Consider the following 13216-nt stretch of genomic DNA (forward strand, 5'->3'; position numbering starts at 1 on the left):
TGCCACTCAAACTTATTCGTCTACTAATGTCATTCCACGCCATCTCTCCGCTGACAGCTCGAAACATACCGCTTAGTCGAGCAGCTCGTCTTCTTTCTCCTAATTCTTCCCAGCACAAACTTCGCAACATTTTTGTAACGCAACTCTTTTGTCGGAAATCACCCAGAACAAATCAAGCTGCGTTTCTTTGGATTTTTTCCAGTTCTTGAATCAGGTAATCCTGGTGAGGATCCCATACACTGGAACCATACTCTAGTTGGGGTCTTACCAGAGACTTATATCCCTTCTCCTTTTTGACCTTACTACAACCCATAAATACCCTCATAACCATGTGCAGAGATCAATACCCTTTATTTACAATCCAATTTATGTGATTACCCCAATGAAGATCTTTCCTTATATTAACACCTTGATACTTAAAATGATCCCCAAAAGGAACTTTCACCCCATCAACGCAGTAACTAAAACCAAGAGGACCTTTCCTATTTGTGAAACTCACAACCTGACTTTTAACCCCGTTTATCAACATACCATTGCCTGCTGTCCATCTCACAACGTTATCGATGTCACGCTGCAGTTGCTCACAATCTTGTAACTTATTTATTACTCTATACAGAATAACGTCATCTGCAAAAAGCCTTGCCTCTGATTCCGCTTTTTTACTCATGTCATTTATATATATAAGAAAACATAAAGGTCCGATAATACTGCCCTGAGGAATTCCCTTCTCAATTATTACAAGGTCAGATAAAGCCTCACCTACTCTAATTCTCTGAGAACTATTTTCTAGAAATATAGCAACCCATTCAGTCACTCCTTTGTTTAGCAATTGCACTCATTTTTGCCAGTAGTTCCCCATGATCCACCCTATCAACTGCTTTAGACAGGTCAATCGCGATACAGTCCATTTGAGCTCCAGAATCCAAGATATCTGCTATATCTTGCTGGAATCCTACAAGCTGAGCTTCATTGCAATAACCTTTCCTAAAACCGAACGGCTTTCTATCGAACAAGTTATTATTTTGGTAAACATGTCTAATATAATCAGAAAGATTGCCTTCCCAAAGCTTACATGCAACGCATGTCAAACTTACTGGCCTGTAGTTTTCAGCTTTATGTCTATCACCCTTTCCTTTATACACAGAAGCTACTATAGCAACTCGCCATTCATTTGGTATAGCTCCTTCAAGCAAACAATAATCAAATAAGTACTTCAGATATGGTACTGTATCCCAACCCATTGTCTTTAGTATATCCCCAGAAATCTTATCAATTCCAATCGCTTTTCTAGTTTTCAACTTTTCTATCTTATTTTAAATGTCACTGTTATCATATGTAAATTTTAATACGTCTTTAGCATTAGTCTCCTCCTCTATCTGGACATTATGCTTGTAACCAACAATCTTTACATACTGCTGACTGAAGCCTTTTGAACGATTTTGACCTGCACAAGACCCTTCATAACATGACCACACAGGCGATAAGGAAAGACACTAACAGAACATTTTGCTAATCCGGAACACGGCAACAATCTGGAAAACCGTTAAAAATAGGCATAGGTGTAAATAAAATGCATACTGCTGACAATAAACTACCACTGAATGATTTAAATCAATACTTTACTACAAGACCCATTTACACCGACGAGACAACAAAAGAACAGACGATTAACAAAATTCTATCCACAATGACAATACTAATAATGGAGGAGACCAGTTACATTTTTCACTCATAACTCCCGCAGAAGTGAGACAATTTGCACGATCAATAAAGACAATTGCGACAGGATGTGACTAGATTGTTCCACATTTACTGTCGAAAACGCTAGTCGTAATCCTACCGACTATAACCCACATCATTAATGCCTCACTGATAACTGACATATTCCCTTCCCTGTGGAAATGTGTAATTGTTCGACCACTCTCAAAGACCAACAATTCCGTGGAACCCCAAGACTTTCCATCCATTTGCATTTTACCATTTCTGCCCGAAATTTTGGAGAAAATAGTTCACAGGCAAATAATCACATATTTAAATAACAATATACTTCTTGACAAATACCAGTCTGGTTTTAGAAGCAATCCTAGAACAACTACTGTACTACTTTAAGTTATAAATGGCATAGGAGTAGCTATGTATAAGGGAGAAGTTACTGTTCTAACCACTGGCGTATGCTGGTATCAAGACGTGAGCTACCACTAGACTTATGTTACCCCTTTTCGATAGTTGGTTTAGGGAACGTCAGGCCTTAAGCGTTTTGAGCTGCAGCCAATAGCCAACGGGAAAGCCTGCTGTGTTGTCAAGGCTGCTTCACAAGCTACTGCCCTGGCTTCTGCCACTGCCAATACTCAACACCTGATCGATCGAGTTGGTAGCCTAAGGTTTAGCAAATCGAAGTCCAGCTTTGAGGCTAAATGAATAGAATGCTTGCCTTTGGCCCGACGTCCCCGGTTCAATTTTCAGAATCAACCCCCTCATACTGTCCCCTGGTTTGGAGGACTGGGTGTTTGACGTCTTCGCCATTCATTTTATCCTTATTAGGTCACCACCAAGCCTATACAGATGCCATGCACCATTATTATTATTATTATTATTATTATTATTATTATTATTATTATTATTATTATTATTATTATTATTATTAACGTAATCGTCATAATCGTTAAATAACAGTGTTGAATTTTACAGCGGTCGTACCCATCGTTCACAGGTTAACTATCTTCCTTGGAAGATCAGTGGTGTGCCCGACCCCTGATCACGGGTTCGATTCCAACCAACAAAAGAGAACACTAAACCTGAAAGATTTCATTTCATTTTAGCAGATCTACCTATAAAAATAAAACTATATTACCTACTCCCATAATAGCAGGCCTGCAGTTCTTCCTACAATGATGTAGAAGTAAGCGGATGTGAAATACCAGCACTCCGTTAAGTCAGAAGGATGAGGTGAGGAAGTATATGCGATGATGAACGCATGGTTGATAGTTAGCAGTGGCGATCTGACGGACCGAAGCCTAGGACACCTATGCTCCGCCGGTCCCCGCTCCTGTAGGCATACAGCAGCATGCCACGTGAGGCGAGTCGAGGGGAGCGGGACCCGAGTCTGGGCTGCAATATCAGTCTCCGAAGCCTTGTTCTCAGAAATACGAGCGACGTCTTTTCTCATTCCTTTCAAGGTTTGCAAATGGAACAATATGTCAGATGCTTACAATATAATCTGCTTTAAATTTCCATCGCTCGCATTTGAGGTTTGGGCTTCACCGATAGCCTTCGTAGCCCTCAGTATACGCCACTGGTTCTAACTCTTCTAGACCTTAGTAAGGCCTTCGAATGTGTTGACGCGGACATACTGATGCAAAATTACGTGCGCTTAAATTCTCACAAAGCACACTATCCTGGATGTATTCCTATCACTCTGGTCGCCGGCAGTCTTCTTCATGGCAATTTATAGAGACTGGAATATAACAGGAGTCGGTGCTAGCGACACTCCTATTTTCGATCTTCATTTCAGGACTAACACAAGTAATGAAATGTCGTATAGCTTTTAGTGCCGGGATATCCCAGGACGGGTTCGGCTCGCCAGGTACAGGTCTTTCTCTTTGACACCCGTAGGCGACCTGCGCGTCGTGATGAAGATGAAATGATGATGAAGACAACACATACACCCAGCCCCCGTGCCATTAGAATTAACCAATTAAGGTCAAAATCCCCGACCCGGCCGGGAATCGAACCCGAGACGCTCTGAACCGAAGGCCAGTACGCTGACCGTTCAGCCAACGAGTCGGACAACACAAGTAATTAAACGTTGGCAGTATTAATTGCATGCAGACGACTTACAAATATATAGACATGCACACCCTCGTGACTTACCGACTGCAATAAATAATATGAATGACGACCTAGAAATAATATTTAAGTGGACCGATGACCATGCACTAAAATTCAATGCCCAAAAAATCGCAGTGTATTCTTTTAGCTGCCCAAAAAACTCACGCACGCCTCACAGACTTTCATACTCACTCAGTAACATTAACAGACACTCAGCTACAATTCAAAGACACAGTCAACCCTTAGGGATTATAATGGACAAAACCTTAGTTGGAACGATCATGTAATAGGTATATGTCAGCGCGTGTTTTATTCCTTACATTCCCTTAAGAAACTCAGAGATTTGCTCCCCAAATCAAAGTATGGTAATGGCAATATTCGACACTGTGACGCTGTATACTGTAACCTGAACGCCTCACTTTCCATCAAGCTCTAAAAGGCACACAACGCATGTGTTCGATTTATTTCAGATATAACAAGGTTTAACCATATTTCTCCCGCATTTAATAGACTTTCATGGCTCCGCTTAAGAGAGTGACGAAATTTGCGCACTGTTTCTCTGTTACATCCTATACTGAACCTTAATACTCCTGAATACCTTGTCACACAATTCCATTACCTAGCATCACCTCCTAGTATTCCTACCAGATCATCATCCACCGCAGTACTAAGCATTCCCATTCACCGCTCAACTGGCTACTGTAGATCATTTGTAGTCGCCACCAGTCGAATATGGAATTCTCTACCTGCTGAAATTAGGAGCGTGTCAAACCACCTCCGCTTTAAGAAACTCGGTCAAACCTGGTAAATGAATAATAATTATTCATAACATAGTAGAATTATACCATAACTAAGATATTAGGTTAATTAAAATATTTAATTGATACCTCAGTGGAGATTTGGGCAATCATGAAGCAACTTCAAAATGGCATGATAAACTCAAGGTATATAAAGCTCCTGGAAAACATTTATGGTCAAGCAACAATGGTAGTCAGAGTGGACGAAGACCTCATCCCCAATAAAATCGCAGTTGGAAAAGGAGTTCGACAAGGTGACACAATCTCTCCAAAGCTGTTTACCCTTGCCTTGGAAGATGTATTCAAAATCCTTCATTGGGATAATAAAGGTATAAAAATCAGCGGGTTATATTTGAACCACCTGCGTTTTGCCGATGACATTGTGCTCATATGTGAAAATCTAGACGAACTACAAAGCATGATCCAAAAATTGAAAACTGCCTGTGCTATGATTGGTTTGGATATGAACATTAGTAAAACGAAAATACTAGGCCCAGACAGTTGGCCACTTAAAATGGGAAACCAATATATAGAAGCTGTCGACGAATACAATAAATAAATGAATAAATAAATTTAAAAATAAATAAATAAGAAAACGTTCATTCCGGCTGACTCTGTTTATTCAGTTTCGACCGTTAAGAGACAGGCACCGTGTCCATAAACTAGACTTGAGCAGACCCCTTGGTGCTATTCGACAAGAGTAAGCTACGTGCCAGCACATCTCCCTTCCTAGTATCATATGGCATCTCATTCATTTCATCTCATGAACTGCTCTGATAGGTTGACGCCAGCAATTGTATTTGATCGTAAAAACTCGCTAAGAAGTTTTTAATCACTTCATAAAGGACACCGTAGCGAAATGGGACAAGGTTAGGACACACACAACAGGACATTTTATTACCTTCCTATTATTCTTCGTGGGTTATCTAGTGATAAATTGCAATAAACAAAAGCCTTCAATTTAGTATATTTCGATTTCCATTTGAAAAGAGAAGTACCATATTCTGTAGCAATAAGTTTCTCATGTTTTTGAATTGTTCTAGGTACTATGTAAGCAGTTTGTCTCTCCGTGCAGGCAGCTCCGACGTTGGCAGCGGTGGTTCGTTGCACCAGGCTGATCAGGTCATCGCACACCCCAACTTCAACTACTCTACTATGGACTATGACATCGCTCTCATCAGGGTAACATGAGCCATTTTTAGTATAATTTAAACAAGCACAATATGACACATTTCATTAATATCTCATTGTTTTAACGCCAGATAAATACATAACACTGCGGATACTAACGTGAAGTGAAATTCGTTGTGTATTTCAGGTTTCAAGTGCCTTCTCTCTGAGCTCAAACGTGCGCATTATTCCTCTACCTTCTGAGGGCGAATCTGTGTCTACAGGCACCAGTGCTGTCGTCACCGGCTGGGGTAGCACCAAGGTAAGTATTTACTCTTGCCACATTTTCAGCCACCAATGATCCTAACATCACCAAAAAAAAAAAAAAAGAAAGGTGTCGGTGGATGTGTAGCGCACTTGGTTAAGAGCTCACCTCCCATGCCCACAGTAGCAGGATCGATTCTGATTATTGTAGACTGATCAAATGTGAAAGATCTGCATTAATAGACCACAGTTCAGAACAAGGTTCCGGCACTCCTTTTTCTCATAAAGTAAATGGTAAAGTGAACTGGACTTTGATCTCAACGTATTTAAAAAAGTTCGTACTGCTGCCCAGTGTTTCCTAATTGGCTCCTACAGCAAAAGGTTTCGCTTTCTAGTTTAGCTCCGGAGAACTCCACTGCTCAAAACTGCATCAAAATTTGTTTCACAGTTTGTATGATAACTGTCCACATTACTTAGGTCTGATTAAAATATTTATTACATTTGCGAAGTACTTCAGGCAATAATTGCTTTCTTTTGTATAACGTTAAATATCGCAGGAGTCCAGTCCATTCCTTCAACCTGATCTCAACTAAGAAAATTTAGTGGACTAGGTCAGACCGAAGAACTCACTTTGGGAAAATAATGAGCTACATGTCTTTTCTGCGGTAACCGACAGACATCCAGTCTAGAACTCAGTGAACAGGTCGTGAGGGGTAACCCTCCAGAAGAGGAGGTTATATAATCAGTATCAGTAGTATCAATAGATACCATGTTAAGGGAAATTATACAGTATGTTCTCAACTGTCGAAAGACTGAGCCCTTTATGTACAGAAAGGGAAATGATGGATTTTTCAGTAGACTACAGAGTAATAAAGATAAAATCCATGAAGGATAGCTGTTCTCATACAAGGATTACCGTGAATATAGAGCCTTATATTTAGTTTAGATATTTTGCGTGATTCACTATCAATGGTAAATGAACATTTCTACGGTACTGGCTGATGTACCCGTCCTTCGCTACGGGATTCTCAAAAAGACTGACGTTGTGGCTTTCATAACTGTAGTCAACATAGGTCATTATGAAAACGTCAGTAGGAAGTAGCGATTAAATCAATGTTATCATATAAAATATTCGATCAAATGAAAAACCGCACATTTTCTCAATTTTAACGAACAGTACTACGGTGCCTATCTAACAGTCCAAGGTTCCAGAGCCGGAATGATCAGGCCGCAGGCAGCCGTGAACACTCCTCTGCCAGTATTCCGTTAAATCATTCCAATCAGTGCCTCAGGGTACGGAATGAATAACTAGAATGCTAAGATGAACCAGTGTGTTACGTACCAACAGTATCAGAAAATTTATGAACCAGAGGAACGGCATGCTAAAAAAGAAAGTTATCTAATTCCCCAGCTACTTCCCGCCGATATTCAGGCAGGCTGTTACACTCGGTACGTCCGGGCAAGTTGTTCGTGTGGTTAGGGGCACGCAGCTGTGAGCTTGCATCCGGGAGATAGTGGATTCGAACCCCACTGTCGGCAGCCCTGAAGGTGGTATTCCGTGCTTTCCCATTTTCACACCAGGCAAACGCTGGGGCTGTACCTTAATTAAGGCCAAGGCCGCTTCCTTCACACTCATAGCCCTTTCCTCTCCCATCTTTACCACAAGACCTACCTGTGTCGGCGCGACGTAAGACAAATTAAAAAATACTCGGTACGCAGCAGTAATCCTACATATCGGAGATGAGTGGCAACAGAAGACACAAAGCACATCACAACAAACAATGGTCAACGTAATGTTACTGTTGATTGATTTTATGAGCTTTCTCTATTGTAGGCCTTCACATTTAGTTTTCTTTCGACTCTGTGATATTAGGGCGTCTTATAAAATTATTTATAGCGTGGGCTGTAGTTCCTTATTCTCCGAATTTACATACCAATTTTCATTAAATTCTGTGTATCCATTTTCTCGCGACTCGGCGCTGATATGGACTTAGTAACAAAAATCCATATTCATGAATATCTCTGTGATCATAGCCGGTACGGTAACAATGTTCAAGACATAAATGATCGAAAATTTAATACTATATAACTTAACTTATGTGGTATTTATCGATACGACCACTAATAAAAAATATTTGAGAATTAAATTTTAGGCCTTCCCCTAAACTACAATTTCAGTCAGCGTGAATACAATCATTTATAGGCTAAATTATAGCGACTTATTTTCTGACTTTGCATACCGATTTTCATTAATATAGGACAACTAATAACATAAATGAGAATTATTTTTAGGCCTTCCCTTAAACTACAATTTTTTTCAACGTGAATATAATTATTTATGGCCTATATTGAAGCGACTTATTCCCCGATTTCGCCTACCGATTTTAGTTAAGATACGACCACTAATAACATAAATATCTGAGAATTGAATTTTATGCCTTCCCCTAAACTACCATTTCAATCAGCGTGAATACAATTATTTATAACCTAGTTTATAGCGACTTATGCCCAGACTTCGCATACCGATTTTCTTTAAGATACAACCACCAATAACTTAAATATTTGAGAATTAAATTCTAGGCCTTCCCTTCACTCAGTGTGAATAAAACTATTTATGGCCTATGGACTTATTTCCCGACTTTGTGTACCGATATTCATTAAATTCCCTTCAGCCGTTTTCTCGTGATGCGTGTAAATACATACAGTACAGACAGACAGACAGACAGACAGACAGACAGACAGACAGACAGACAGACAGACAGACAGACAGACAGACAGACAGACAGACAGACAGACAGACAGACAGACAGACAGACAGACAGACATTACGGAAAATTAAAAAGTGCATTTCCTTGTTACTGTGGACACGACTGATATAGAAATACCATCCTTTTTAAATTATGAGCAATGTACAGACAAAACTATTATTATATATATATATATATAGAAGATATGTAAAGAAAAGTAAAATTTTACTGGTCCGGTATAGCTGTACAAAGGCGAAATTTCAAAATTGAAAAATATATACTGTGAGCTAATTTTATCCTAAGAAATTAGTTCGAAAATGGTTACCTATTTGATGCTGTCACCGTACGGTACCCCCTTGTTCTGGGGCAGCTATCCCTTGTGGATTCTCTCTCTTCTTGTCCATTATTTATTTCTAAATAATTTCTCAAGATACAAATCGGCAGCTACCCACGAATGTATACGTATATTTCATTTTTAATTTGTCGTGCTATACAAAGTGAAATAATAATAATAGTTTAAAAATAACCGCCGGCCCCGCGGTGTACGGGTAGGGTGCCTGCCTCTTACCCGGAGGCTCCGGGTTCGATTCCCGGCCAGGACCAGGATTTTTACCTGGACCTGATGGCTGGTTCGAGGTCCACTCAGCCTACGTGATTAGAATTGAGGAGCTATCTAACGGTGAGATAGCGGTCCCGGTCTCGAATGCCAAGAATAACGGCCGAGAGGATTCGTCGTGCTGAGCACACGACACCTCGTAATCTGCAGGCCTTCGGGCTGAGCAGCGGTCGCTTGGTAGGCCTTTAGGGCTGTAGCCCCATGCTTTAAAAAAAAAATCACCAAGTCTTTGTCTTCACAATTCCAGTTAATATTCGAAGTATCGTTAAAAGTAGTACACCCAACGAAAGAATCGAATAATTTTTAAATAACAACCCAAAGAAAAATGAGTGGAACATTTATAAAAAAATGCATCTCTTAATCTTGTGTTTCAGGAGAATGGTCCTTCTGTCAGTGTTCTTCAGATGGTAGCCGTACCTGTTATTTCCAACAGCCAGTGTAACTCAGATTACATAGGCGTTATCACAGACCGTATGCTCTGCGCTGGCTACACCAACGGTGGCAAAGACGCTTGCCAGGTAAGTCAAGGTCTTTAATTCTGAAGATTATGATTATGATGAGCAATGAACATGGTGTTTGCCTTAAAACCTTCATATTCAATTCTTCTGACTTTGACATTAGGTATATCTGCGGCAAAAGTCTTCCTCTCAGCTTTTTAGGTACAGTTAAGAAATTATGGCAATAGTAGGTCGATGTGAAAATAGAACTTCTGCCAATATTACTTGGTGATCTTAGGTCAGTACTTTAACAACATTATCAATTATTTTATTTTTTTGTTTATTTATTTATTTATTTATTTATTTATTTATTTATTTATTTATTTATTTATTTATTTATTTATTTATTTATTTATTTATTTATTTATTTATTTCTAGTGGTTTAAAGTCGCACTAACTTATCGCACGTTTACGGTGACGTAAGAATAAGAAGGGGCTAGGATAGGGAAGGTAATGGTTGTGGCCTTAATTGAGGAACAGCCCAGCAATTGACTGTTGTGGAAATGGAAAACCATTGACAACCATTATTAAGGATGCCGACAGTCGGATATGAACCCACTATCTCACGAATTCAAGCTCACAACTATGCGACTTTAACCACACGTCCAACTTGCTCGGTCATCAATTATTAAACTAGTATAAGTGCACCCAAAATGTTTAGTAGGGTACGATTGACTCATGGTCAACGGGTTTGGGGTGTGGGAGGCAGTGTGAACTCGATGTATGCGACTATTTAGTTCACTCATAGCTACAGTGACCATTTTAATATAAGAACGACAGGAGCTTCAACCAACTAACAGAATTATTTCCCGATTTCTTCTTGACACTTCTGTGAAATGAAATGGCGTATGGCTTTCAGTGCCGGGAGGTCCGAGACATGTTCAAGTAGCCAGGTGCAGGTCTTTCGATTTGACTCCCGTAGGCGACCTGCGCGTCGTGATGAGGATGACTATTTATTTATTTACTTATTTATTTATTTATTTATTTATTTATTTATTTATTTATTTATTTATTTATTTATTTATTTATTTATTTATTTATTTATTTATTTACTTATTTATTTATTTGGTAATGCCTTAATGCCCCCGTGCCAGCGAAATTAACCAATGGTGATTAAAATTCCCGACCCTGCCTGCAATAAACCCGGGACCTCTGTGACCAAAGCCCAGCACGCTAACCATTTAGCCATAGAGCCGGACTGCACTTTTGTATTATTGTACCAATGCGCATTTTATACAGTAAATACATCATCAAGTCCGCCTCTGTGGTGTAGTGCTTAGTGCGATTAGCTGCCACCCCCGGAGGCCCGGATTCTATTCCCGGCTCTGCCACGAAATTTTAAAAGTGGTACGAAGGCTGGAACGGGATCAACTCAGCCTCGGGAGGTCAAGTGAGTAGAGGTGGATTCGATTCCCACCTCAGCCATCCTGGAAGTGGTTTTCCGTGGTTCCCACTTCTCCTCCAGGCAAATGCGGATATGATACCTAACTTAAGGCCAAAGCCGCTTCCTTCCCTCTTCCTTGTCTATCCCTTCCCATCTTCCCATCCCCCCGCAAGGCCTCTGTTCAACATGGCAGATGAGGCCGCCTGGGCGAGGGACTGGTCAGCTGAACAGCTCCAGGACACTGCCCTTGGGGCGGTAGAGGTGGGATCCCTCGCTGAGTCCGAGGGAAAAGCCGACCCTGGAGGGTAAACAGATGAAGAAGAAAATATACATCATCAAACACCATTTTAGCTTCTTTGCTATAATGTTGTGCTTCAGCTGCCTTACGTCACCGTATTTGGTTATTTTCAAGAAAGCCGACACCTGCCATATTTGTAGACTGTGGTCCAAAATGTTGAAAGGAAAAAATAAAATAAAAATATATTTCTGTACTGAAAGTATAGATAAATGAATACTTATTTTAAATATATCTTATTGCTAGGGATAATTTGAAATTCCCGATAGAAAATGTATGACGCGATTTGCCTAGCAATGTGCAGTCTGTGATCTGAAGTACCGATGGATGACCGTATATTAGAGACATATAGAAGGCTCTTTCATCAAGCATAATCATACTCTAGAGAGCTGATTATTTCATTTGTGGTAGTTTCATAGACGCTGAATCAGTTTCCCCTTATCCACTTGTCTACTCCAAATTCCAAATTCTCGAAAACGATTCTTTAGATGCAAATAAATTTATCGGTATCAATTTCAGTTTAATTTACTGAAAGACATTTGTTATCATTTGATTTTCTTGACAACATCTTTTTATTTATGCATTTTTGTTAAATATTAGTACTTATTTTAATTTCGTATTTATTTGCTAAATAGTAAAATTAAGTAAAAATTGTGTTCAACTTTCTCTCTAGATATATTCGGGAGTTCTCGTCATATTATAAAATTTTTCACGTTTGTTTCAGCGTGACTCTGGTGGCCCTCTCGCCGCTAATGGTAAGCTCATCGGAGTTGTGTCCTGGGGCAGCTGTGCTCGTTCCAACGTCTCTGGAGTCTACACCCGTGTTGCCTCACTCCGCGACTGGATTACATCCAACAGTGGAGTTTAAATTCCTCCCTGACATATTTGTCTCACGCAGAACGTTTCACATGAAGCATTCCTTTACCATCTAGCAAATATTGTGAAATATTTGAGAAAAACATATAATAAAATTGCTAATTAAGTTTTACACTTTATACAAATTAATCAACCGACTCGTATATATCCTAGTGAATTCCTCCTTAGAAAATACAAGTCTGTCAACGAAAAACTCATCTGAACTATGTGATAAGAGTAACCTAGAGAGATGTGAACATTGTTAAATGTAATGCTAATATATGTTCGTAATAAACTTCCAAATTATTAGTAATTGTTCATTAAATACAGTACGTAGCGAAGAGATGGCATGTACTGTACATCACAAAAATGGCCAACCTGACTTGTAGATTAGATCCTTTCCAACAGAACTAATCTGGATGCCAGAGATAAACTACCGCAAGTGTTATTTCACTATCTTTACAGGAGAGGAGAACGACGCTGCTGAGGCGCACATTTTGCTAGCTTTAAGGCAGGTCGAACCGACCATCACCTTCTGCTATGCACTACACGTCTCTCCGGACTACAACCTGATAAAACAATATTTTGAGGGGGCTAATGCCAAATTTTACACACACCAACTTCCTGGTAATAGACTCCTCAAAGTCATTATTAGGAATATTATATTTTCTGTTGGGGTGGACTAGGATCGGGAACAGCTCATAGAAATGGGATACGAACCCCAAGACATCCACCAGTACTCCCGTCGTGACGCCACGACTAAAAAGATGATCCCACTAAATGTCATGAGTTTAACCCTCCCGAACACGGAGTATTCCAAGAC

General features: G+C 39.8%; 1 protein-coding gene across 2 annotated transcripts in view; it reads left to right on the top strand.

Moving 5' to 3' along the window:
- LOC136873753 (trypsin-1-like) overlaps window positions 1-12526 on the top strand; it is a 44069-nt gene extending 31543 nt beyond the window's left edge. For both annotated transcript variants that reach the window (XM_067146941.2, XM_067146940.2), the window contains exons 4-7: window positions 5669-5807; window positions 5944-6057; window positions 9737-9880; window positions 12263-12526. In XM_067146941.2, coding sequence (XP_067003042.2) covers window positions 5669-5807; window positions 5944-6057; window positions 9737-9880; window positions 12263-12406 — 541 coding nt within the window. In that variant the 3' untranslated portion in view covers window positions 12407-12526. The remainder of the gene's footprint in view (window positions 1-5668; window positions 5808-5943; window positions 6058-9736; window positions 9881-12262) is intronic.
- Window positions 12527-13216: the final 690 nt, after the last annotated feature.

Source organism: Anabrus simplex, chromosome 5 (genome assembly GCF_040414725.1).
Source record: "Anabrus simplex isolate iqAnaSimp1 chromosome 5, ASM4041472v1, whole genome shotgun sequence".
In the NCBI taxonomy this organism is placed as follows: domain Eukaryota; kingdom Metazoa; phylum Arthropoda; class Insecta; order Orthoptera; family Tettigoniidae; genus Anabrus; species Anabrus simplex.